This window comes from Brugia malayi, assembly GCF_000002995.4.
Source record: "Brugia malayi strain FR3 genome assembly, contig: Bm_v4_ChrX_scaffold_001, whole genome shotgun sequence".
NCBI lineage: Eukaryota > Metazoa > Nematoda > Chromadorea > Rhabditida > Onchocercidae > Brugia > Brugia malayi.
In genome coordinates, this window is record NW_025062479.1 from 1,682,052 (window position 1) to 1,709,996 (window position 27,945).

Below are 27,945 nucleotides of genomic sequence, written 5' to 3' on the forward strand. Positions count from 1 at the left end.
TTTTTTGTTTTTTGAAATAGAATTATTATGTTATTTTTACTGAATGCTATTTCTTTATCGAGTTGTTTCAAATGAATTTAATACACTTTGTTTACTTTAGTATTATCTGACAGCATCAATAATAATACGGAATGAATAAAACGATCTTTAATATTTTATCATTTGTCATGTGTTCTTCCTCATTTCTTCCACCCTTATTATATAATCCATTTGTTTGCAAATAACATTTATTTACCTGTTTACATTACTATTATTTACAATAATATAAACAAATTATATAGCTGTTACTAATCGTCGAAATCTTACAACGATAACTTCGATGTGATGCATATAAGGGTGAAACATTGACGAAAAGAATTGAAATCAGACGACGTCCGCTGTGCTTGCAATACTTAGCTCTTTTTTTTTGCACTGGGAATTTGTGAGATCCTCGGGTGGTTTTCCGGGATTTTGGGACGTTCAATTTGTATAGTTAGTTATTTTTTTCTTTTTTTTACTTGTTCAAGTTTGATTATTTTGAATTATTTCAAAACTTATCACCACCAAAAAAGTACTGTAGTGGGACTTGAATTTAATAGAATTTGTTGGAAAATTTAGCTCATTCTAATTCATATAATTATCTTGGTTCCTCTCTTTTTTCTTTTGAAAGGGGAGAGAATTCGAAGTTCTCAATTTTTTTTTTTTTTTTTTTGTTTTGTTTTTGTTTGAGAAATCATAGGCAAAAATCGGTGGAAGAAAGTGAAAACTAATAAGTATTGGCTGCTTTGTGTAGCAGTCAAAAATGCCCGCCGTCAAAGGGGATGGAATGCGCGGCCTTGCCGTTTTCATATCGGATATTCGGAATTGTAAAAGTAAGGAAGCCGAATTGAAACGAATCAACAGAGAATTGGCAAATATTCGCAGCAAATTTAAAGGTTTTTTCAACTTTTTTTTTAAAATCTTTAGTTGTATGCATAAAACAGGAGTGATATTGTATGGTATGCATTCCACTAAGAGTTCAGTCTGTTTCTACTATGTGTGTGAAAATTGTGATTCAGTATACCTTTTTTTACAAAATATTTCCAGTTCACAAAGCGGAATTAGTGGAAGTTGCAGTTCAGTAATCTGAAATTCTTTAACATCTGTATATTGCTTTAGATAATTGAACATAGGTTATTTCACAAAAATTTATGACTAAGTTTTGTAGGTGATAAAATGATTGATGGTTATCAGAAAAAGAAGTACGTTTGTAAACTTCTGTTCATCTTCCTTCTTGGCAATGATATTGATTTCGGCCATATGGAAGCGACTAATTTATTAAGTTCAAATAAATACACCGAGAAACAAATTGTAAGTTTCACTTTCCTAAATTAATTGGAAGGGAATCTATTAGAGTGACTGATGCCACCTGATAAAAAGAATCTGTTGGTTTCATATAGGGACTATTTGCACTTTTCATTTTTTGAGATCAGAGTTATTGTTTTGTTTTTGTATTAATTTCTTTTCCAGGGTTATCTTTTTATTTCGGTACTGATAAATAATAATTCCGATTTGATCAAATTGATTATTCAATCAATAAAAAATGATCTCCAGTCACGCAATCCAGTTCATGTTAATTTGGCATTACAATGCATTTCAAACATTGGTAGTAAGGACATGGCTGAAGCATTTGCTCAAGATTTACCCAAATTGCTGGTTTCCGGGTAATTCTTTTTCGATGTGATTTGAAAATCTGATGTTTTAAAATTATTTGCAAAAGTGCTACATCCATTATTGCCTCTGGGAGTTCCCTTCGTAAAGGATCATTTTCATATATCATAACACTAGCATAAATTTAACCTTTATACTGACATGGATTTACATCTTTTTCTTTTTCAGATTATTAAGAAAAGGCTGTTAGTAGCATAGCTATTCTATTTTATGCCTTATTTCAGGGATACAATCGATTTTGTGAAACAAAGCGCAGCATTATGCCTGTTAAAACTGTTCAGGATATGCCCAGATGTTTTACCGCCGAGCGAATTTTCCTCTCGTATTGTTCATCTATTAAATGACCAGCATTTGGTATAGTTTCAGTATATGAAGTTTTCATCTCGTTTATCTGTTTTTAGAGTGACCATCGCCTATTTTTAGAAATTTAGGCTCGTATTTTTTATTTTTTTATTTTTTTGTTTTTTTCTTTTTTTTTTCTTTCTACCTAAATTCTTCAAATTTTTTCATTTGTTTTTTAAATCTTTAGCTGAAATTATTTTTAGGGTGTTGTTACATCAGCTGCTTCGCTAATCGAAGCATTGTCCAAAAAATGGCCTGATGAATATAAGGGATGCATCTCGTTGGCTATTTCAAGGTTAAGTCGAGTAAGGTTTTTATACGTTTCAATTTGACTTCTCTAACATATGTCAGCTTTAGATGACTTACTGTTACTTTGTTTCAGAACTGTGCGATATAATCGTAATGCACAATATCATTTCCTTCAGAAACAGCTATATAATTTTTTGAAAATCCATTGCAGATCGTGACTGCAGGTTACACCGACTTGCAAGACTATACTTATTACTTTGTACCAGCGCCCTGGCTTTGTGTGAAATTATTGAGATTGCTGCAAAATTATCCACCACCAGGTGAATGTTTATTTTAATTTCATTTAGCTTTATGTGTTATAATTATAATGGGTCGCAACGTGTATTAACGCAACCTTAGCGACAAATTACAGAGGATCCAAGCAACAAGTCTCGTTTAATGGAGTGTTTGGAAGGAATCTTGAATAAAGCTATGGATGCTCCAAAATCCAAAAAAGTGCAACATTCGAACGCTAAAAATGCAGTGCTCTTTGAATCAATTGCTCTGATCATCCATATGGATACGGAACCAAGTTTACTTGTTCGAGCTTGCAATCAGCTAGGCACTTTTCTATCCCATCGTGAAACAAATTTAAGGTTAGTAAATATTGTGGAATTCGTCTTTCATTTTTTTTTTTTTTTTCAGTTCCATTTTGATATGCTTAATAATCATAGCTTGCTAACTATGGTAAATTAAAGTAGATGTTTAAAGATTATTAATGAAGCTATATTCGGAGGATTTATGCTATACTGTTTTCAGCGTGCACATGCATTATTTATAAGAAAATGTGCACCTGGAGACCTGAGGTTTCTTTATAATTCATCCGTTATTGGTACTCCTTTTCCATTCAAGTTTTTTTCTACCTAGTTTCAGTAATAATTTTAGGTACCTTGCTTTGGAATCAATGTGTTTACTGGCAACTTCAGAATTTTCACATGAAGCCGTAAAAAGACATCAAGAAACAATTATAAATAGTTTGAAAACTGAAAGAGACGTTTCAGTTCGCCAGCGTGCAGTTGATCTGCTCTATGCTATGTGTGATCGGTAAGCTGAACAATTTCAAAATTTTTTGAAAGCAACTAGGATTGTTTAACGAAATCTTTGATAGTTGTAACAAAGATTTATGAAGATAACAATTGATTCTACACACTTTTAGATCAAATGCCGCAGAAATTGTTTTCGAGATGTTATCATATCTTGAAACAGCTGACTATTCGATTCGAGAAGAAATGGTAAAACTAGTACTTTCCTGGTTTCATTTTTGAATGGCGTTTCATTATCCTATTTTTTGATTTAATTTCAGACATTTAATTAATTATTTTACTTTTCCAGGTACTGAAAGTTGCGATTTTGGCTGAAAAATACGCTACGGATTATACTTGGTATGTAGATGTCATCCTAAAGTTGATACGAATTGCTGGTGATTACGTATCTGAAGAAGTCTGGTATCGTGTTATTCAAATTGTTGTAAATAGAGAGGATGTACAAGGCTATGCAGCTAAAACTGTTTTTGAAGCATTACAGGTAATGAATTGAGGTTTATATTAATGTATGGATTATCCAGAATCATTTTATGTCTCTATTTCTATGCAAAGTAAGTATGAGTAGGATTTGTGGAGGAATTCGATTTCAGAGACCAGCTTGTCATGAAAACATGGTCAAGGTTGGAGGTTATATATTGGGAGAATTTGGAAATCTGATAGCTGGAGATGCTCGATCAAGGTTGGTTATTTTTTTTTTTGTACGTGTTGAATTAGCTGTATTTTGTCTCATTTAAAGTTCAAGCAAATAGTGGAGTTTGAGCATTTTTTTTTTTTTTTTTTTTTTTGTAGTTGCTATGTTACGGATTTATATTACAGCCCACAAGTTCAATTTGAACTCTTACATAGCAAGTATCATTTATGCTCCATTGCAACGAGATCCCTTCTGTTGTCAACATACGTAAAATTCTGCAATTTGTTCCCAGAAATCAAAGGAATGATTCAAGAAGTAAGTACACGGCATTTTCGCTGTTTATAGCATTATTTGCACTATAAAGAATACATGTTTTGTATTTCTTTCCCATTTTTAGGTTTTTCGCATGGATCACAATTTGCGTAATCCCGACGCTGAGTTGCAGCAGCGTGCTGTAGAATATCTTCATTTATCCAAAGTTGCTTCTCCTGATGTTCTTGCAACGGTATTATTTTTTCTTCAGTATCAGTTGCTTTTCATGGATTCTTTCATTGGTGCTAAATTTATTAATGAATTTTAGATACTGGAAGAAATGCCACCCTTCCCAGAGAAAGAAAGCTCTTTGCTCGCTAAATTGAAAAAATCGAAACCACATGTGGAAGAGCTTGTAAATCAGGCTGCTGAAAAGAAGCAGCGTCCGACTGCAATGATGAATCATGTAAGTTTTTTTTCTCTTAAATGTAATTTGGTTGTTATTAGTATTGTATGTGAGACTTTACATGACAAGATATGGTCCTATTTTATGGGTCTCACTTTAGGACACAAAGCAAACGTCGGGCCAGTTATTGGATATTAGTCCCGGTTTGGAAACCAAGGCTCTAGTAGATATATTTAGTGCTCCAGCTGCAGCAAATGGTGTACAATCGACAATGGCTCCAACAAATGGTGAACCTGCTGTGGATAATTATCCAGATGTTCTAAAGTTAGTACTTTAGTCAGTTTTAAGTTGTCTGTTTTGGATTTACAACTAAAGAAATTTTGTCAAATATAATGAAATATTTTAAAGAAATGCATTTATCTTATAGGTTCGCAACAAAGAATAGTGGTGTGCTTTACGAAGATTCTACGATTCAAATTGGATATAAATTAGAAACCCGAGCTAATCTTGCACGCTTAGGAATGTTTTATGGGAATAAAACTAATTATGCATTCACTGATTTTAGCCCAAGCTTGTTTTGCTCCGGAATTCTTAGCACACAACTGATTGCACAGGTGTTATTGGTTTTATTGTTTTGTCTAATTAATTCAGTAGGAGTATTATTTTATTCTTCATTATCAGGTAGTTTTAATGCGGCAGTGATGTTCTGGAAATTGCTACTGCATTAGAATTCTTGTCACAGTAAGAATAATACTGCAAAAATTATTGATGCAATATAAATAGTGTTCTGAAATTAGATGTGCTTTTCAATGAATTGAAGTTTTTATTGCAGTGCAAAGCAGTAGATAGTACGATAACAGGTGGATCACAAGTGCAACAGTTAATCAATTTTGTATGCGAGCAAGAATTTCATCGTTGTCCTCTTCTTCACCTCATTTTCACTTTTTCGTAAGTTTTCAGTTCAGTGGAATTTGTATAAGCTGTTAGAAAATTGCTTGTGTTATATGTATTCGAGTTTGTGCCGCTTAAGCTAGTGTAGTGTTTATGTAACTTTAATATAATACGTTGGCGTATCATTTACTTCTGGTTTCTTAAACTCTAGAATTAGATCATCTTTAGCTTATAGATATTTAATATTCATGGAAAGGAGAAATGTGCACTTTTGGGATTTTCTGAAAGTTAAACTTTATTTTAATATTTTTTTACGCTCATTGCTGACTAAGTTTCACTTTCAGTGATGTTAGCAATAGACAGCAATCTTTTGACAAGACTTTTGCACTTCCCATTTTTATCAATAAGTTTTTTGAACCAACGGATATGTCCTCAGAACAGTTCTTCACTCGCTGGAAACAACTTTCTCAGTATGTCACATATTTTATCTTTCCGTCATATGTACTTCCTCTTTTATTGTTTGGCATTATCAAAAAGTTAGAAAAAAAAAAAAAAAAAAAAAAGAAAACAGGCATTATTTACAGATCAACTCAAGAGAATCAGAAAATATTTCCTGCGAAATTACCAATAGATCGAGAACAGATTAGAACAAAAGTAATTTATCAACTTTTTTTTACCAAACTTCTGTTGTTTTTCAATCTTTTTTATGAAATAAGATACGTTTTTTTTGAATTACTAGTTCATTTTACTTAAGAAAGATCTGAAATTTAATTTACGTAGAGTCCCATATTTTCTTCATGGGGATTCTTATAAAAGTAAAATTTCATAAAGAATGAAAATAAAAATGAAGAAGTCGGAAGTATATTCGTGAAATTGCATTATAACTAATGTAATGGCAATTAAAAAAGTAATTTTTGAAGCTGAGTGGTTTTGGACCTCGGTTGTTACAAGAAGTAGATCCAAATCCGGAGAATTACGTTTGTGCCGGAATAGTTAATACGAAAATGCAGCAAATCGGTACTCTTATTCGTTTGGAACCGAATAAACAAGCAAAGGTTGTTTGTTTAATTTACTATTTTAATCTTTATATGGTGTCAACTACACAGCAACGTAGTGTTTGTGTTTGTCTTATGCTAATTAGTATAAAATTTTAATCGTATTGGAATTTATTGTTACGCTATGTTTTCTTCTGCTCATGGTGCATGTTATTTTATGTCTTCTATTAGGCTATTAACGATGTATTTAAATCATGACGCATTAGTTCATGGACTTAAATTATAGTAGTCATATGACAAACAGTTGATACAATTTATAAATAGACATAAAAATGTAGATGGGCATGTTTTACATTATTGTGGTCAGCTATCTTTTTTATATAATTTATTTAGATTGCACTCTAAGACTAGATATTACTCTAGCTAACAAACTAAACAGTTGAATTACTTAACTGTGGGAGAGATAAGGAATTAATTTAAAAAAGGAGAAAAATATATGCAAGAGAGAAAAAAAGATGATTATTTTCTATTGTGAAATATTGAGATCATAAATTTAATGCATCTTGGATAATATTCCTGATCACTGTTTCATCATTTGAATATTTACAGATGTATCGATTGACTGTTCGAAGTTCTCGTGATACTGTTGCAAGTCACTTGTGCGACATACTATCGCAGCAATTTTGATTTTGTTTAATGGTTGTTATAATTTGAGCTAACCTCACTAGTTATTTAAATTCGGCCTATATTCATATGATAATGAAAATTATCGAGTAGAAAGATTATAAAGAAACGATTTTATATTCTATGCTTTTTCATCTGCATGCATTCATATATTTTAAAAAGACATGCATACATACATTATCAGTGCAAACATATGTAGTAAACACTGTATAATTATATGATAATATAGTGATTACGTATAGTGCTACGATGGAAAGAATTTTTTTTAACTATACATGGGTATGTATTTTGTTATTAATAAGCTTACATTATCAATGTGTAAGCATAGTAATTTTTCCTTTTTGATAGTTTTTCTTTTTTTCTAGGTTAGTTCTGTTGTATAAGGAATTATCGGAAGTTTATTTATTTTCCATCTTTTCTTTATTCCAGAGCAACTATGAAGGGTTAATTTGTATTATTATTTGTTTATCAGTTATTATTATAATTATCGTAAGCAGATACTTTATATTGATTTTTAGGTTTTTATTATTATTATTAAGAAACTTGTATTTCAAAGAATTAATTGTATTTTTTGTAAAGCTATAGACGGTGATATTGAAACTAAAAGAATGGTTGGATAATGTATGAGGTGCTAAATTTTATTTTATTGGTATGTTATGGTATATGTTTTGGAGTGTTGAAAAGTTTCTTCCAGTTTTGCTAGAAATTAAGTTGTTTTGAAAGGAATGCGAAATGTTGCGAAAGTATTCAAAGTAAACATAAAGATCTGTAGTAGTGGAAGATCTTCACTGTTAGAGATTTTTGTGAATCGTGGTTTGATTGATTTATCATTGTAAATTACAAATGATAATGATTAGCACAGTAGCTATATTAATTGCAGTACTTTAGTTGCTTATTATTTCATTCATTATTTAAATTTTTTAAATAGTAATTCCACATTTTGACAGATTTATTGTTATGCAATATTCCATTTTCTATTGTAGAAAGCGGATTTTTTTTTCAATAATTTCATATATTCCATGTGATAATTAAAGATGGAACTGTGTTATCATTCCTTATGATGTAAATATTGCTGTCTTTTTAACTTCCAAATAGCCATTTCGTTATCAAATTCGTTTCATTATGAAATTGACAAATTTCTTTTCGCTTATTACAAATGCATCTCTGTCGAATATGTTTAATGAATTAATTCATTAGGCATAGTTTTTCACACAGTTTGATTAAATTTTTTTAATTGATTAATGTAAGTGAATAATTGTCGATTAGATCAATTATTTAAGAATTTCCGGAACATAATTAAGCACATTCGATTTATTTTCTTTCTCTTCCTATCTAACATATGCTGCTGTTTTTTTCTCCCTTTTTTTTCGTCAGAAAGTCACTTTATTTAGTGTTATAGCTGTGTTTAATTTATTTTATTGAATAAATTATTATCTGTGATAATTATGTTTATAGACTGACATTATCAATAAGTATTCATGTATCATCATGGGGGATTATCTACCCTTCGGTATGCAATTCTCTTATTACAAACCTAATAGATTGATCTCATCTGCAACAGCAATATAAAAATTCGTCATTATGTAAAATGAAGTTTTTGAAACTGTTTGAATTTGTATGGTAGTTTGATTAATGGTAAATATAAGGTGAAATTATTTGTCAGAAGATGAAATTATTATAATTTATGAACATATCATATTTCAATTAGTAATATGTTTTTTTTTTTTTTTTTTTTTTTTTTTTTTTATAGAAGTTATGGATAAAATTTAGATTATTGCCCTTGATGAAAGAAGAAATTTAATAAATATAATCAGTTCTAATTATCAAAAGTGTTACCCGGAACTAAGTTTGAAATGGTGAGACGTTAAGACGAGCTGCACAATCAAGTATTTAGTAATTTCAAATCATTCATTAATTTCAGTCAGTAGTGTGATTTGAATTAAATTTCTTTCACTTTCCTGTTATTTTTTTATATGACTCATCACGTTTATTAAGAAATATCAAAAAAAAAAAAAAAAAAAAGGCAATTTGTTTTTCGTTATATCGTAAATGTCGCAGAGGGAAAAAAGAAATTGATTAAAAATAATGAGAAAATAACACAGTTAAGTAACACACTATTTGAATTTCTTTTTTTTTTTTTCCAATCTATTCAAATCATATTTAAGTTTTATTATACTTTTTTTTTTCTTGGATTGGTTCAATTTTTGAGCTGTATGATTTGAATTAAATTTGTTTCAGTTTTCTGTTGTTAAATATACTTTATCTTATGTTGTTCATGTCTTTTTTTTCTTTGATTGAAACAGAAAGAAGTGTTTATATGGTTCAATTGTTTTTATGTTTTTGATCTTTAAAATAAAGGTTACTGTATTTGATAACTGATCATTGATCACCGATGAATTTAATCAATTTTCGTTTTATTTCAGTGGTATTTATATGACAATTTTATAATTTGATTTTAACTGATTTCGACTAATATTTATTAACAATGAATTTATTATTTGTACCGTGGATTTCACAAGTTCACTGTGGTAATCGTAGTCCTATTAATCAGAGTGATTTATCGACTAATTCACAATCAGTGACCAGAATAATAGGCCAAGATTCAGGTGAATTTTTATTGGAAATTATTTAGTAATAGAAATTTTTTCAACAAAATTTATCACAAATGCAATAAAAATCCGGAAAAAAAAAAGGCGAAGTTAAACAATATATTGTTTAGATTCAGAAGCAGATATTTGTGATGAATTGGAAGGTATCTTTTCAAAAATGAATCCAATCAGCAAATTTACAAAGAAAAATGTGAAGGTAGAATTTTTCATTAAATATTATTTATGTCATTTTAGTCGTGTCATTTGCATTAATTCCCTATTTCATTCATTTCAGTAAAGTTTTAAAATTTCAGAAAGGGAATTTGGAACGAAAACCATTGCTCTCGGGACGAATTCAAGCATTAACAGGTGAAGAAAGTGGATCAATTAGTGATCGACAAAATCGCTTATCAAGTTCGGATGATGAAGATGTGAAATATTGTATGTTATTATTGTTATTGATTGAGTAGATATTACATATCTTATCCTAATATTCAAGAGGACTGAACAATATGTGAATGTTAAATTTTCAGTTAATGAAAATTATGGTTCGGTTGGAAATGCTGAATTTGCAAATATTATTAGTGATGCTATTCATGCAATACGTGAAGGAGTTTATCCTGAACGAATCCGGCAAGGATCATCTGGGTCATATTTCGTGAAGAATTGTAATGGAGTGTGTAATTTATAGTTTCTTTCTTCAACTATATCCAAATAGCTCATTCATTTAGTTTTTGTAGAATACCTTGGTTTTTTTTTTTTTTTTTTTGTGCAAAACATCATTTTCAGAAAGTAGAATAACTTTTTTTTTCTCTTCCTTTCTTTGTTTAGGATATCATAGTAATGAAGCAGCAAAATTCGTGAAGTATTTGTCATTTCTTATAGGAAACTATAGGTGTTTTCAAGCCTAAAAATGAGGAACCATATGGTCAGTTGAATCCAAGATGGATGAAATGGATTCATCGTATCTTTTTCCCATGTTGCTTTGGGCGCTCCTGTCTTTTACCCAATCAGGTATGCTTTTGAAAAATCATTTTTTTTTTCTTCGTGTGCTATAAAATACATGCTTTACTTCTTCACATTAATGCATTAATGTTAGCGATTCCAAGTAACCAGAGAGTTAGTTTAAGTAATTTGGAACCTTGATGCATCATTGCAGATCATTTTTCATTTGCTTGAAAAGTTCAATCTTTTGGAATACTTTGCAAATTTTATCATAAATTTGGATTTCAATATGAAATTCATTTTTTGTCTTTTTTGTATACCTTAATATTTTTAAGCCTTTTTTCTCCAGCTTTCATATTTATTTTCGTTTTTTTTTTTGCACTCTCCAGCATGATCAATCCATGATTGTTTTTTTTTTTTTTTTTTCATTTTTCGTAAATAATTTATATAAGCTATTAGTTGCTTCAGTTTTTTTTTTTTTTTTTTTTTACCATCAGTAGTATAATTGACGTAATTAGATTTAAATAAGTAAGTTAAATTAATGTTTATTTGTCCATATCTGATATACAGTTGCTAATCACAGTAATTTCACTATTAAAAAAAGCATGTTTTTCTCTTTTTTTTTCCAATCAATTTTAAGTATTTTCATCGTATCAATAATAACAGTGTGAAAAACTGAAAAGATTATTTTATTTTTGGTAGAATGGCGTCACTCACTACAGACAACATTGATATTTGAAAAATAAAAATGATATAAAGGATGAAACAATATTATGTAAGATTTGGCAGCTGATATGATATAAGCTTGTGAATGATGCATTAAAGAAGCTATTAAGAAAAAAAAAAAAGAACAAAAAACGATAATGGCTTTTCTTTTCCTCTTTTTTTTTAACTGAAAAAAAATTATGCAGAAAAAGAAGTTCCATCCTAGATATGAATAATATTCAACGATAACATATATTAATAATGAGTGAAAAAAAAAAAAGAAAAAATCACGAAATTTGAAATCTTTTCCACTTGAAAAAAAAAAAAAAAGAGAGAAAATGGCAATACGAATTAGGATTAATTATATTTTATTGAATTCAAACAAATCATGCATATATCTGTAATTATTTATGTATAACTATTTTAATTTTCATCAACTTTTCTTTATTTTCTCTCTTTTTTCCAAGCAAAAATATTGTAATTTATTTTTTAAAAAAAAAATATTAAAAAACGATGATTATACATAATACGAACAAATGACATTAAAAAAAAAATCCTTTTGAATTCAAAAAAAAAATTAATGAATAAGAAAAAAAAAAGTTGAATTTTGATCCATTTATTACAGTTGTTAGGAAAAAAAAATCAAAAAAATTTTTCTTTTTGTTTTTTGAAAAGCCATTCCTATTGTTAGTATATAATGCTAGCAAATATAAGCACATAAAAATGATAATGATTAATTTTAAAGAAAATTTTTATCATAATCTAACATACTGGTTACCAATAGTTATTGTAATAGTAAGAGTAATAGTAACAGCAGTAGTAGTAGTAAGTAATAGCAGTAGTATTAGTGGCAGTTCAACATTTCGCTCGAATTGTTAATTGTATGGAAATTGTAAGTTTTATTAGTTGTAATTATTCTTTTTATTCTTGAGATGTTTGAGATGGAGTACTTGGCTCTGAAAAAAAAAAAAAGAAAAAAAGAAGAAGAAAGATTTATTGGTTAATGCAAATTTTTTTTTATTGTTAATAATATAATCTAAGCTATATTCTTTTAAAAACATATTTGATAAAAAAAAAAATTTTCAATTCTAATTGATTTATTTTACATCTTCCAATTTGCTGGTTTTCATAACGATAACTGTCTTTGTTCGTCTTTCTAAAATTATAAAATAAAAAAAAAAAAGAATAATTTTTTGCAATCGAATGCAATAAATGAATTAAAGAAGTGATTTAGAAATTAGATGAGGTTTTATTTTTCAATGATGAAAGCTAATTATTTAATTGTATCTTAGCATACAACAATATCACTAATGTGCTATGAAGAAATATTAATTTAAAAATTATAAAATTTTTTTACTATAAAATATTCTTGAAATGTAGGAAATTTTCTACCTTCATATTTTGTTAAGGAAATAACACAATATGAAAAGAATTAATACCTTCAATTTCCTTTGAAGGTTCTAGAGTTTCAATTTTGATTTTATCTGAAGTTGTACTTCCAACCATTGATGGATGATATGATGATGATGTTGAAATGTACGATTCACGTTGCGTATCTGCAAAATTTTTCTTTTTTCATTTAAATATAAATTAATTAAAATGAAAAAAAAAAATTCTATGTAGTCAATAAAATTTAAAAAAAAAAAAAATTAAATGTTAAATTCATTTATTTCTCTTAACTAACCCTGATATTGTGTTGGTGTAGAAGTTCCAAGAGGTGGTGTAAGCGGATTAGAAGCAAATGTTGATCGTATATATCTTCTAGAATAATCAAGAAATATACTATAAAATTTTTAATTAAAAAAAAACAGGAAAAAATATAAATAAAAGATGAAAAAAAAAAAAAAGAAATACTTACGTTGCTCCTGCACTCATATAATCTTCTCCTAAATGTGGTAATATGCCAGCACTATGAATTCCACCAGCACTTCTTAATCCTAAATAGCCACCACCAAGTCTTCCAATATCACCAGCTAAACTTCGATCAACATAATCACGGCGACGTCTCCTTTCATTATCCAATTGTTCTCTCATAATGCTAAGTTGATTTTCCAATTGTTTAATACGGTTTTGCTGTGTACGTTCACGATTTTCTATTATTCGTTCGATCTTAAATATATATATTTATTAAAATTTAAAAATATACATATATTTGATATTATTATATTTTTTATATATTAAAAAACATTAATAAATTCTTTTTCTTTTTTTTTTTTTTTTTTATTCAGAATAGAATATATTATTGAATGGAAGGGGGGAGGTTTTTTTATTTTTTTCAACATATATAATAAGATTTAATGATATATTAAAAATTATGATTTTTCAAAATTTAATAAAATTTTGCATATATTAATGCATACTTGAATTTTTTCATTTCTCATTCGTTGTAATTGTTTATCTTGTTCTTCACGTTGTTTACTACTAATTTCAATGATACGATTACCATTTTCAAATTCCAATTGTGCAATTTGTTTTTGCAATTGAGCACAATTTTTGTAAAGTTCCTATAATAAATTACCATTTATAACGTTAGATATTAAAAAAAATTTCTAATATCATATTTGATTATTTTTACTCAATTTTTTAATCATCTATGACTAAAAATATAAATGAAAGAGCAAAATTAGAATTTTTTTTTTAAAGGAAAAAGGAAAAAAAAAAAACCAAAGTGAAAATTTAAGATTCTTCATGAATGGAAAAATTTTTGTCATAAATAAATTAATCTCAAATTTTCAATATATCTCTAAATATTTAGTACAAATAAATAGTTTATTTGTAAAACCTTATTTTCTCTTTCCATTGCATTCAATGATTTCTCAATAGCTTCACGTTGTAAGGCAGTTTCACGGATTGCTGCATCGGTGCGTCGTTTTTCATTTTCCAGCTATAATTTCATTATTTTCGAAAGTAATACGGGAAAATTTTCATTCCATTTATTTGCTCTATTTGTTTAATTCTAATTTATAAATAAAATTATCAGATATTATTACTTGATTCATTAGAAAAGAAGAAAAAAAAAAAGGGAAGGATAATCATAAAGTTATTGATAATTATAAATTTTTAAAATTCATTTTGATAATAATTACCATTTCAATTTTTTTAACAAATGTAATTCGATCACGTTTGGTATTTTCAAGCTGGCCTATCATTGTTCTTTTTTCATTCTCTAACTGTGCTAATCTTCGTTGAATTTCATCAAGTTCACGTTGTAGTGTTCTTCGTTCATTCTTACAACTTTCAACTTGTTGCCTAAGGTCATCTTCTGTTGCTCTTTGTGATGATGTTACCTGTAATTTACAATCATTTCATTAGGAAATTAAAAAGATTAGCAAAGGAAAAAGAAAAAAAAAAGTGACTTGTAAGATATTTACTACATCTTTTTGGAATACAATATATCTATATCTATAAAAAGGTAAGCAAGCGATAAAAAAAAGGTAAGATAAAGTAAAACAGAAAAAAAAAAATGCAAAATAAAGTAAAATAGTAATTACGAAAAAGTTTAAGATACAATAAAATAGCAATTTAACAATTAGTAAAAATAAATATATATTTATCAAATAGAAAACCTTTTCAAGAGCTAATAATCTTTCTTCGAGACGATTTTTCTCTGCATGAGCATCTTGTAATTGTCGTTGCAAATCAGATGCTCGACCACTTAAATCACGCATACGTTGCTTAAAATCACGTAATTCACTTCGTGCTGTTGTTAATTCATGTTCAAGTTGTTGCTTTTGATTATTTGCATTTGCTAGATCATTTTGTGCACCAGTTATCTGAAAATTTTTATTATCTGTATAAAAATTATATATAATAGTAACAAATATGAAATATAAAGTGTTAATTAAAGTTTATGATTTAATAATTGAACAAAAAAATATGAAGTGAAATAAATTTTACTTGATCTCGAAGAATTTGATATTCACTAATTGTTCTTGATTGATGATCTGAAGTTTTTCGAAGTTCCATTTCAACACTTTCAGCTTTTGAAAGTTCTCTTTTCAATCTTTCCATATCTTCTTTCATATCGGTACATTTTATTTCACTTAATTGTAACTGTCCAGAGAGTTCTTTTATTCGTTCATTCAAAGACTAAAAAGTAAAAAAAAAAAATTCAAACTTATATAATTTTTAATAAAAACTAAATGTTGAAGTGTTAAAAAAAAAAAAGAGTATAAAAAATTATTTTATTTACCTGTTTTTCACTTTCAAGATTTGTCTGCAACAGATTAAGTCGTTGTGTTTCACCTTCCTTATCTCGAAGTTTACTTTCAAGTTGGAAACGATTAGCATCCCATTGTTCTTCACGTTCACGTAAAGTTCGTAAATCAGCTTGTGTACTTTCCAAATCATTACGTAAATTCTTTAGTTGTTCCTATCAATAAAATATATTTATAAATTACATAAATGTATGATAAAATTTTCATTTATTATTTTACAAATGATTTTGATACATAATTTAGTGATAGTTAAAATTAATTTGCTAACATTAAGATGTCGTAGTTGTGCATCTTTTCCGCGTGCTTCCAAATCTGCTGCTACCATTTTAGCTTTTAATTGACGTCGTTCTTCATCTCGTTGTTTTAATGCTTCTTCTTGTGAACGTAACAATTGTTTAGCTGATGCTAATCGTACTTCTAATGCACGTTTCTCTACAAATTAAAACATTTAATTTCTTTTTTTTTTTTTTTTTAAAGAAACTAAAATTAATTATTTTATTAATTTATTACCTTCTTCCATATCGGTTAAATTTTCTTCAATGGTTTTATAGCGTGTTTCATGTTTATGAATGGTTGTGTGAGTATCACTCGTCTTTTTCTTCAGACGATCAAGAGCCTCACGGTACTCATTCTGTAATATTCATAATTTATTATTTATAATGATTATCTTAGAAATTAAAAAAATATAATATTAATTGTTTATGAAAGATTAATATTTAAGAAATAATACTTACTCGTTCACGCTCTAATCGTTCAATTCGACCAATTAATGTTTGAAGAGTATTTTCAAGTTGATTAATATCAAGTGTTTCACCGATATTAATAGTTCTTGCTGTAACAGTTAATATTAAATTATATACAACCATCATAATTACATAATTTAATTTAGTCAAAACAAATATTCCTAAATTTATTAAATAATTCAAATATAGAATCAATTATACCTATATTTTTTTCTTTGTTATTATCATTTAATATATTTGTTAAGTAAAACAAAATGAAAAAAAAAAAAGAAAAAAACTGATTAACTACCAGTGCGTCCTCCCGCAGTGGTATAATCAACGGATGGTGGGAAAGGAATTGAACGTGGTATTTCAGTTTCAATTAATTGATCACGATCAACATCTTCCTGAAATATTAAAAATGAGTAGTAGGATTAGTAATAATAATAATAATAATAAATAATGGTAGTAAATAATAGTAAAATTTTGAATTCTTCACCATATGTTTTTGTTACTTTTTATAGTTATTTAGCAAAAAAAAAAATAAATAAATAAATAAAATTTATTAAATTTAATTATTTATATAAAATTACCTTTACTTTATGTAATGTTACCGCATGTGTTGTAACAGAATAGAAGCGTTTAAGTGAATCAGCCATAATATCTCTTTCATTTTCCACTTTATTATAATCATGTTGTAGTGATGTTAAGCGTTGTTCCGTATTTTCAAATCGTGACTGAAAAAAATTTACAAAATATTTTTGAAATACATTTGAAAAAAAAGAAAAGTATATAATATATGTAAATATAAAAACTCAAATATATGTATAATGCTATTATTTATTTTAACATCAATAAAAAATAAAAAAAAAAAAAAAGAGGAAATGATGTTATTTATTTTAATATCAATAAAAAAATACTTTATTTAACCTTTAAATCAGCTAATTCATATTTTCGTGATTCTAATTCTTGTAATGCATTAAGACGTCCATCTTCAGCAGCTCGATGTGCATTTGCTAGATCTTCCAAAGATGATTGATATTCATCTGTTCGACGTACCATTTGATCTTTACCAAATTGTAACTCTTGTTGTAATTTAGTAACTTCAGAGCGTAAAGTATTACGTTCTGTTTCAGCAGCAATAAGCTAAAAAGAATTTTTCTTTTTTGTTAAATGAAAAATAAAGAAAAATTATAAAATTGTTAAAGAAAAAATTATAAAATTAACAAACCTTATCTGAGGTATCACGAAGATTTTGGCGCATTTTATTCATTTTAACATCAAATGATTGTACCAATTGGGTAAGATGATCTAATTGTTTCACTTTATCACGATAAATATTTTGTAATCGTTCTCGCTAAAATTTAAATTCTATTGAATTTTACTGTTTCCTTTTTTTTCCTTTCTTTTTTTCTACAACACATATAAAAATTTTAAATTACAATAGAAATAAGAAATGAGAAAATTTACTTCTGCTTTAAGATGATCAAGTACATTCTTTTGTTCTTTAATTGTTACTTCATATTGTTGAATTTTATTTCTAAGACGTTCAAGTTCAGATTCTTGATTGATATTTGTGCTCTATAATTTAAAAAATTTTTCAATATTATTTTTTCCTCATTTATTTTATATGATAAATTTTAATAAAAATTTTCTTTTCCTTTCTTCTTTTAACTTAGTTAAATTTTATTTGTATAATTTTGATTGATTTTATATTATTCAAATATTAATTATAGAAATTTTCATTTACCTTAAGTAAATCATATTCTCTTTGTAAAATTTCTAACTCATTTCGTGTTTTAGCATGTTCACTTTGTAAGGTAGCATACTGATCTTCCACGGAACGTAAACGTGCTAATGAATTTTCCAAATCTGATTCACGTGTTACAGCAGCAGATTTTAAATCTGATATTTCTTCTTCAAGACGTCGAATTTGTGTATTCACTATAATCATTATAAATCTTTCATTACTTTTTTTTTTTCATTCATAAATAAAGATTAAAAGTTTTTTAAAGTTGTTTTTGTTTTTTAAGAATAAAATACATACAATCTCTTATCTTGCTATTTTGATCATTAACTGTTTTATTTAATGATTCAGCTCGTTCATTAGCTGCCGTAAGTTGTGTTTTTAATGCATTATTTGTAGTTTCAAGTGCCTTAAGCTCTGATCGTACTGAATACACTTCAGTCTTCCATTTTTGTATTTCCTAAAAAATAAATAAAAAATATAAAAACAAACAAACAAAATAAAAATTTTCCAACAGTATTTTTTTAAGTGCTTATCAAAAAACAATTTTTTTTTTTTTTTAATTAAAAATGTATTTACATTTTCCGCTTCCTGTCGTGCATCATCTAGGTCATCTTTAAATTTTTGAATTTGTATTAATGCTTGTTCATATTTTTCTTTTAATTCTGCTTTTTCACGTTCCAATTGATTTTCACGATTTTGTGCTTCAGCAAATTTTCTCTCTGCTTCGACAAGTTTATTACGAAGTTCATCTTCAACAAGTTTAATCGATTCTAAATTCTGCAAAAATTTTCTCTTCATTTTATATCAGCCAAAAAATATATATGTATAAATTTATTTAATATATATATATATATATATATTTTAATTTGATTTGATCATTGAACAGAGCACAATAATATGAATAAATGTTTTGATCTAAGTTAAATTACCTTATTGTATTGCTCTTTTTCATCATCAAGATCATTTTGGTGTTTATCATGAAGTTGTGACATTTCACTTCGTAATCTATCAATTTCTTCTTGATGTTTACGTTTCAATTCTGCTATATCGGTTTCTTGTCGTTCAATTTCACGATTTTTTTGCATAATTTGATCTTCTAAGTCACGAATTTTACGCTCAAGTTCATCCTAAAATTTTAACCTTTTATATATGTAAAATAATTATTTGAAAAAAAAAATTTTTTTTTAGCAGGAAGACTATTTCTTTTAAAGAAGGAAAAAAAAAATGAATTGAACTAAACCTTTTCACTGAGAAGTTTATCAAACTCAAGTTTCCATTTATCATTAACTTCTCTAATGCGTATTTCATGTATTTCAGTATCATAAACTGTTGGACCACTTGGAGCAAGTGAAATTTTATCTAAAAATTCGAGCAATTTTTAGAAACAAAAAGAAAAATTTCTCCCTTTTTTTTTTTTTGTTTAAACAAATTAAACCAAATATACCTGTTTCCTCTGATTCATCTTTACGTGTACCACGTGAACTACTTTCAATTTCTTGCTCTAATCGTCTAATTTTTTCTGCAAAAAATTATGGAATGAAGTAGAAATATTTTCGAATATACTAATAAAAGCATAATAATTATTAAATCATTTATTAAAAAAATAAAACAAAAAAAGTTTAAATAAATTCTAAGCAACTTTATTTATTTTTATTTTATCATATTTATATATTCATTTAAAAACAAAAATAGAGAAAAGAAGAGATTCACTTTCAAGTTCTTCTATTTCTAGTTTTGTCTCTTCAAGTTCTTTTTGCAAAAGATGTGAACGATTTGTTTCTTTTGTTAATGCATCACGTGTTCGTTCTTCTTGTTCAGTTATTGTTCGATTTTCGATTCTTAATTTCTCAATTTCTTGTTCCAATTTTCGAATTTGTTCTTTCCAAATTTCAGCATCACTTTCACCTTTTAATTTCTGGCTAAAAAAAGGGGAAAATAATGTAAAAAAATCATTTATTAAAAGTTTCTTCTTTCATTTATAATTTAAAAAGCAAAAGAAATTAACAATTGGCATTTTTCTTTTTTTGCTATCGCTTTTTTTTTTTTTTTTTTTTTAAATATATAATACAAACTTGATAGCATCTTGCTTTTCTCTTTGAAGACGGCTATTTAATTCATTCAATCGAACAGTTTCTTTTTGACTTGTAATTAAATCATTTTCAATAGCAGTTATTTTAGCTTGACCACTTTTAATTTGTGTATCAAGTTCATCGTTATGTCGTCGTAGCATACTTAATTGATTTTCGTAATCCGTAATTTGAAGTTTAAGTTTTTCAATTTCTTTTGTTAAACCTGTAAAAATCTTTTTTTTTTTTCCGTTTTCTTTTTCTTTTATTACTAAATATTTTTCAAAAATTAGAAAAGAAAAATTTCACTTACGGCTCGTTGTTTTTTCCGCTTCTTCTCGTGCTGCTTTTTCATTTTCTAACTGATGCTTCAAATCAAACATTTGTCGTGAAAGCTCATCTTTTTGCTTACTAAAAATAAAAATAATTAGCATATAATTAATGTATAAGGAAAAGAATTTTTTTTTTTTGCAATAATTTTAAGAAAAAAAAAAACTAAACTTATCTGTGATTTATCCATAGATAATGTTAAAACCAAAAACATAATCACATCATTTTTCGTATCTATCAAATAGAAGTCTCAACCAGTCAAACAGAAGTAATTCTTTAAATAATAAAATGAAATGGAGAGAGGAAGAAAATTGTAAAGGTGGGAAAAAAAGAAGGAAAAAAAACAAACAAACAAACAAACAAACAAATGAAAAGCGGAAAACAAATGGATTTTGTTGTGCTTTAAGCAATATGAGATGATCAAATGAAATGAAAAAAAGAAATTATGCGAAAAAAAAAGGGGAAAGTAATTCTTTTTTCTTCCTCTCATTTCATTTATTTGTATCTGGTTTTTAATTGAATAAAGATTAATGAATTATTAATTGATAAATTATTTTAATTAAATTATATTAGAGAAATTAATCATAAAATAATGATTATTTTGAAATTTATCCTTTCTTTTTTTTTTTTTTTTTAAACAGATTTCTTGCTTATAATTCATATGTTTTTTTTTTTTTTTTTTTTTTTATTTTTTTTTTTTTTTTTTTTGTTAAAAATGAAATGAAATTCATATATTTGTTTGAATTGTTAATTAATTAATTAATTAATTTTGTTACCTATATTCATCACGTTGTTGTTTAATTTCACGAAGCGTTTGTTCCAGTGTTGTAGTTGTCTTATTTGCATTTTCATATTCATTATTTAATTTATCAAATTCAGAATTTAAAGCGTCATAACGTGTTCGCTGTTGATCAAGCTCATTAGTTAATTGACGTTTCGTTTCATCAAGATGACGTAGTGCAGTATCTAAATTAAAAAGAGGAAAAAATTTCCTTTTTTTTTTTTTTTTTTTTCAAAAGTTAATTTAATTTCTTCATATGATTTCTTAATTTATTAATTTCAAGAATATCAAAATTAAACATTCCAAAGTGAAGTTTTCAATAAAACTTTTTTCTTTTTTCTGCTTTTTTTCCAAAAAATTAATTTGATTTCTTTAAATAATTAGATTATTCATTTTAACTACTGAAATTAAACATTTCAAAAATTAAATTAAATATTTAATGTAAACCTTTTTCCTCCAATTTTCTTAATGTAATATTATATTCATTTTCAGTATCACGATATTTATCTCTCATTGTGTTTAATTCTGTTTTCAGTTTCGTATTATCACGCTGAATTATTTCGATGCGATTTTTTAATTCATTAATCCTAAAAATAATTGTTTAATTTAGAAATATTAGCACATAGTTTAATTAATATTATATACATTGAAATTATAGTGTTTAATTCAAATTCAAAATTTTTAAATATATGTACCGATTTTTATATTCTTCCTCAAATCCAAGATTAATTTCATGTTGTTTATCGCGAGCTTTTCGTTCTTCCTCAGCTGTTGCTTTTTGATATTGTCTATAAATGTTCTTTCTTATTTTCGTCCTTTCTTGATATAAATTTAAATTTAATTAATTTCATGAGAAGTAAATTTTAGAGGGAAATTTTGCTATCAAAGTAATAGAAGAAATTTTTTAAATTTAGTAAATTAAGAAAAAAAAATACCAAATGAATTATAAAGAAACAAATATAAAATTATTTTTTCATATATTTAATTGTAAATTAATTAGATATACAATTACTAACTGATGTAATTTATTTATTTCTTCTTCCAGGAATTTTCTAGCTTTTTCAATTGCTGCTTTTTCTAAATCAGCAGCACGTAATCGTTCTTCCAAACGTCTTATTTGACGTTCTGCATTATCCAAACTTTTAATTCTGAAATTTAAAATTTTCACAAGTAAAGGGAATTTTTTTTCTTTTTTTTTTGTTTGAATTTTTGTTAAAATTTCATACTGATTTGTCAGGTCACGTTTACTTTCAGCCAAATGTTTGTCTAGATAACGTCGAGCTTCATCAGCATGTTCAAATTTGTTTACGAATTCTTTCACCTGAAATAACAGTAATATTAGAAGCAATGATGTGAAATATAAATTTGTTATAAATTGAACTAACTCTAAAAAATTATTTATTAAATTATTTTAAAACATTTTAAATTTAATTTTAATTTACCTGGCCTTCAATAATTTTTAGTTTTCTTTCCAATTGTTGTATCTGGCTATCTTTGTTACGAATAATATTACGAACGCTGCGTAAAGCTTCCGATGGTGGAAGTGGTGTACCACCTATATAAACTATTAGTTTTTTTTTTTTTTTAATTATTTTATCAGAGGTAAAATTTATATTGTTTTAATTTTATTCATTGAAAAAAAAAAAAAAAAAAAAAAAACTTACCTAATCAAATTTTATTACTTTATCTTCTCATTCAATACTTTTTTTTTTATTACCTGGAGAAAGTGAGCGTGTTCTTTTCTCTCTTCCTGGTTCACGAGAAGCATCCTGAGCTAATTCATGTAATTTACGAAGTGCAACCTATAAATAAACAAACAAAAAAAAAAAAAAAAACACTCAAAAATTAAGATAAAACTTTCAAAAAAAAAAAAAAAAAAAAAAATTAAAAAAAAAAAAAATTAAATCAGATTAACTTGATTATCTGAAAGGCGTTCTTTAGTTCGTTGAAGTTCCGCTTCAAGTGCAGCATTCTTACGTTGTGCTTCATCACCTTTTGATTCAAGCTCAATATTTCTTTCAATGCATTCTTCATATCTATAAATAATTATTTGTCTTTTTTCTTTTACTTCCTTTCTTCTATTATTGTAATATTGCATATTTTTATTTTTGCTAAATTTTGATTTAATTTTTGATTTTTGGTTTATTCATTCATTTTTACCTACTTTTTCATAAGTTCATTGTATAAATCTGCATCAGCAGTTGAAGCATTTGCAAATTTTAATTGATCAAACATCTGTAATCCTGTTTGATTTGCATTTTGTTGTTGACTTTCGCGTATTCTTTTAATTGCTTCAATTAATACCGTATCTTGACTAATTGTTTCACCTCCTCCACGGTTACTTTCAATTAATAATGGTTCTTTAATGCCACTATATCCACCCTGTAATATTAATATTTACTAAAATAGTAACAGAAATTTTCATTATTTAATAATAATTATAACTATTATTATTGGTGAAATATTAGAATTTTGAGGTGTTTTTTTTTTTTATTAATTAAATTTTATTTTATATAATGATACTACTTTCCTTGTTAAATAATTTTTATAAATTAAAAAAATTTTTCATCTACATTATATTTAAGTTACCTCAACACCAACAAGATTTAACTGTCTTGTTAAGCCTCCAACATTTCGAATTATTCGTGTAAATTCATTACGTTGATTTTCTAAATCATGTTCAGTTTGCTCTCGATGTTGAATTAGTTGTCGACGAACACGTTGTAATTCAGCCCATAAATCCATCATCTTTTTTTGTTCTTCACTTAAGTACTGAGTAAGATTCTATAAGAAAAAAAAAAAAAAAATTTTTTTTTCTATATATTTAAATTTCTTTATAAATTTAATTAAATAAGAATTATTGGTTAATCTTTTCTTCTTTCTTTCCTTTTCTTTTTTTTTTTTCATTCTTTCTTTTTTCCTTTTTTTTTTTTTTTTTTTTCAATTTAAGAAGAAAATTTTATAAAAAATATTCCTACTCTTTCACGTGTTTTATAAATTCGTTCATTTTCACGTATATTTGTTTCAAATTGTTGACGTAATCGTTCATTTTCGTGCAATAATTGATCATTTTGAATACGTTCTTGTTCCAGTTGTATCCGATAGTCATCAACTCTTTAAGATTTAATTACTTTTTGTTTAGCATTTTATTTAGTTATTTGTTTTCACTTTTTTTTTTTTGCTATACAACTCATATATTAATAATTGATTATTTAAATAAAAATTTTAGATTATAATAAATTAGATTGGAAATTAAATAAGATATTCTATTAGATAAATTCATATTTATTTTAAATAAAAATTTCATACCTTCGACGTTCCTCATCTAATTTTGCTATAAGATGATAATCACTATCATCAAAGCCTTTTTTAGGACTCCATAATGTTTCATCTTTGTATTTTCCATCAGGATATACCGTTGAATCAATTAATGTAAACGATGAAGGTTCATCTGATCGACGTGTTGCTATTCGATTTTCAAGATCAGTAATATGTCGTCGATATTCTTGTACCTAAATTATATGAAAATTATACCAAAAAAAAAAAGAAACTTTTAACTTTACATTTAAAAACAAAAGAAAAAAAAGAAGCGAAATTTTTTAAACCTTATGTTGTAATGCTGATATAAGATCAGAATATTCTTTTTGATGCTCTACATTAGCATCAATCCGTTGACGATACTTATTGAGATCTTCCTGAGTACGATCAAGTCGTGCTGCCGAAACACCTTTTCCGTAACTGTCTATTTCAAGCATCAAATCGCTATCAAATGAATCCGAAACGTGATAAACGTTTTCACCATTGGTATCCCTGTATTCATGCCGGAAATTGAAATGCATATTAGATTTCCCTTATTTAAAGAATATTTATAGATATTTATTTATAAAGAAGTATTTACTTTTACATTTCCTTAATATTACCTAAGCTTATATCATCATGAAATGAGTAATGTATTGTTTTTTTTTTTTTTTTTTTTTTTGAAGTAAAAAATGGGTAAAAAAATTTTCAAAAAAAAAATTAAATAATCAAAATTACTTTCAAATTTTGTTTTTTGTTTCTTTTTTTTAAGAGAAAAATGTTTATAAGAGAAACAATAATAATTTTTTGATTTTTGAAAAGAAATTAATTATTTTTGATAAAGTTTCTCTTTTCATAAATTCATAATTTGGAACTTTTTTTCTCGTAATAATTTAAGCTCACTAATATTTAGAAAATCCAATTTGTTTTTTTTTTTTTTCATAATCTGTCCAAATAATTTGAATTGTTAGAAGTGATTTTCTTTTTCTTTTTTTCAAAATATGGTATAAGCAATTCTTTTTTTTTTTAAATTTTTATCTCAAATTGTATATCCGTTTCTCCTAAAAATTTTTTTTTCTTTTTTATGATCTACGGTACTAATAATAGCACACAATAATTTTTTGGAATTTCTATCAATATTTACGAAATTACCTTCATTAGAAGGAAGAAAAAAAAAGGAAAGACTTATTCTCAATTTGACTTCATTTTTTCAGTTTTTTTTCCCTGTCATAGATATAAAATTGGCTTTCTTTTTCTTATATTATTATTCCTACTAATATTTCTTTTTTTTTTTCGTCTGAGATTTTTCCTATTTTCATGATTTTATTACGGGTTTTTTTGTTTTTTTTTTTGGAAAAATAAATCGGCGACTACATTAAATTTGAAATATATACTTTTTTTTTTTTAGTCCTTAACATTACTTCTTTTTCATTCATATCTTAGCAATTTGTATGTTTTAGCATTTGAAATAAAATATGATTAATAATGAAAAGCCATCCGGAAAGACATTTCAGTTTTTATTACCTGACAATTATTACCTGACAACGTATGATGTGAATTGAATAGGAATGAAATTTTAATCTGTTTATTTAATGGAAATCTCTTTAAGAGAATTTATTATTTATTACTATGTAAGGATGTAAATTTTTGCTGAAATTTTATAGCACTATCAAATTATGGATAGAATATTTGGTATGACAGGAATTAGGATTTTTTTTTTGCATTTTTATTTTTTTAACTTTTGAAAGTTTAATGAGCAAAATATTTTGTTTTATCAGTTTAGAATTTCAAATTAAAATTTTTATTTTCAAACATTATTAATAAATTAACAAGTGGTAGTAAATTGATTTATCTTGTTATTGTTACTTACCAATAAAATTCTCCGTAATTGGAACGTGATCCGGGACTATCCGGTATACGACTGATTAATTCGCTAGGTTGAATGCCACCACTTACATCAGCACCTTCATCCATTTTTGTTATAATTGCTAAAAATTTTTATTTATCAAAAACAAAAAAAAAAAAAAAAAGAAACCTTTCAATGAAACGGGAAAAAAAAAATTCCTTTTTATGCAGCAAATAAATTGTTAGTATGATAAGAAATTGTGTATAAAATGCAAATTAGCAATTTGTTAAAATTAGCAAATATTAGAAATGAAGATTAGATGGAAGTTATTTTGTATAATAAATTAAAATGCAACTTTTAACCATATCTAAATTTTCTTTTATTTATTTTCTAAAATAAAGGAAAAAAAAATTCATAAATTTTGATTTGTTCGTAAATAACGATTTGTTCATAAATAATTAAAATGTTTTAATAAAAAAAAGGATACATGCAACATACATTTATAAATATTAACTTTTTTTTAAAGAAAAAAAGCTTTATAAAGATTTTCTTCTATATCGTAATTTTTTTTTTGAAAAATAACTTTATATTAATTAGTTTAGAAAGCATGATTTGCACGAAAGTAATCTGAAAATAACATTTCAATTGTTACTTTACTCAATTAGTTAAAGGTTTTTTTTTTTTTTTTTTCATATAACAATATTTGCTAGTAATCATTCCTTTTTATCTATTTATTTATTTATTTTAATAAAAAATTTGAATTCTTTTAAATGAAATATGGAAATGTACAACACATATGGAAAGGCATATAAGAAGACAATATTATCACTTTATCAATCAACCAATCAGTCAATCAATTAATTAATCAAATTTATCAGTTCCATAAAATTTACCCACCTGATTCTTGACGTAATAATCTTTCTCTTTTTTGAGCTTCAAAAACTTCCTGTTGTTCAGTTGATGTAAGTGCACGAAATTTCACTTGTGATGTTACACTTGTCCACTGGCCAGGTTGTAAAATTTCAGTGCGTGAGCTACTGCGTGAATTACTACGACTTCTTAAATATGGGCTATCTCGTGTAGGGCTATTAGCATAAGTTCGAAACGTTTCTGGACACGATGCTGACCCTTGGCTATTTCGTCCAGATTGCACTTCACGATGATGCTGCTCAATTGATGAATTTGATCGTTGTGGTAATTGTTCCTGATCGAATACAACGATACGATTTTTAACGTTTGCACTACCACTGCAGGTAAAGAGCATGAACCTGCTCAGCTTGCATTATCAGTTTATTGTTGAAAGGTTACTTACTTCCTTCCAAGATAATATCCTTTGTTCCACTATTAAATTTTCCTATGATGATCAATGTAAATTTTCTTTTTTTTTCATAATAATAGTAATTCATTTTCGAATTAAATTAATCTCGTAATATCAATTTTCTTTTTTTTTTTTTTAAAAAAAAAAGAAGAGATATAC

At 26.3% G+C, this 27,945-nt stretch overlaps 3 protein-coding genes across 3 annotated transcripts; 2 read left to right on the forward strand and 1 right to left on the reverse strand.

Annotated features, from left to right (window-relative positions):
* Window positions 1-781: 781 nt before the first annotated feature.
* Bma-apa-2 (Alpha-adaptin homolog, putative) lies at window positions 782-7,224 on the forward strand (the record flags this gene model as incomplete). The annotated part of the gene is made up of 21 exons (XM_043073256.1): window positions 782-914; window positions 1,187-1,329; window positions 1,489-1,682; window positions 1,914-2,043; window positions 2,235-2,336; window positions 2,492-2,600; window positions 2,693-2,915; window positions 3,205-3,363; window positions 3,476-3,551; window positions 3,652-3,843; window positions 3,953-4,041; window positions 4,179-4,308; window positions 4,391-4,498; window positions 4,574-4,711; window positions 4,812-4,975; window positions 5,079-5,265; window positions 5,484-5,599; window positions 5,887-6,012; window positions 6,127-6,196; window positions 6,463-6,597; window positions 7,147-7,224. 21 exons carry the CDS (start codon window positions 782-784, stop codon window positions 7,222-7,224), a joined length of 2,802 nt encoding a protein of 933 aa, XP_042929190.1.
* Window positions 7,225-9,706: 2,482 nt separating this feature from the next.
* On the forward strand, window positions 9,707-10,835 carry Bm8061 (Uncharacterized protein; the record flags this gene model as incomplete). The annotated part of the gene is made up of 5 exons (XM_043073257.1): window positions 9,707-9,827; window positions 9,941-10,026; window positions 10,124-10,250; window positions 10,343-10,485; window positions 10,695-10,835. 5 exons carry the CDS (start codon window positions 9,707-9,709, stop codon window positions 10,833-10,835), a joined length of 618 nt encoding a protein of 205 aa, XP_042929191.1.
* Window positions 10,836-12,556: 1,721 nt separating this feature from the next.
* Bma-lfi-1.2 (Uncharacterized protein) lies at window positions 12,557-27,732 on the reverse strand (the record flags this gene model as incomplete). Its single annotated transcript, XM_043073258.1, has 42 exons — window positions 12,557-12,615; window positions 12,899-13,015; window positions 13,144-13,220; window positions 13,318-13,568; window positions 13,820-13,963; window positions 14,242-14,343; window positions 14,546-14,746; window positions 15,026-15,232; window positions 15,357-15,548; window positions 15,652-15,831; window positions 15,945-16,108; window positions 16,187-16,307; window positions 16,411-16,508; window positions 16,709-16,805; window positions 16,992-17,135; window positions 17,329-17,544; window positions 17,630-17,755; window positions 17,869-17,979; window positions 18,149-18,342; window positions 18,446-18,605; window positions 18,725-18,925; window positions 19,078-19,275; window positions 19,389-19,507; window positions 19,593-19,667; window positions 19,859-20,067; window positions 20,221-20,440; window positions 20,528-20,625; window positions 21,321-21,510; window positions 21,773-21,912; window positions 22,021-22,113; window positions 22,342-22,473; window positions 22,552-22,646; window positions 22,768-22,880; window positions 23,043-23,127; window positions 23,241-23,361; window positions 23,490-23,707; window positions 23,915-24,109; window positions 24,304-24,439; window positions 24,635-24,837; window positions 24,931-25,135; window positions 26,493-26,610; window positions 27,366-27,732. 42 exons carry the CDS (start codon window positions 27,730-27,732, stop codon window positions 12,557-12,559), a joined length of 6,492 nt encoding a protein of 2,163 aa, XP_042929192.1.
* Window positions 27,733-27,945: the final 213 nt, after the last annotated feature.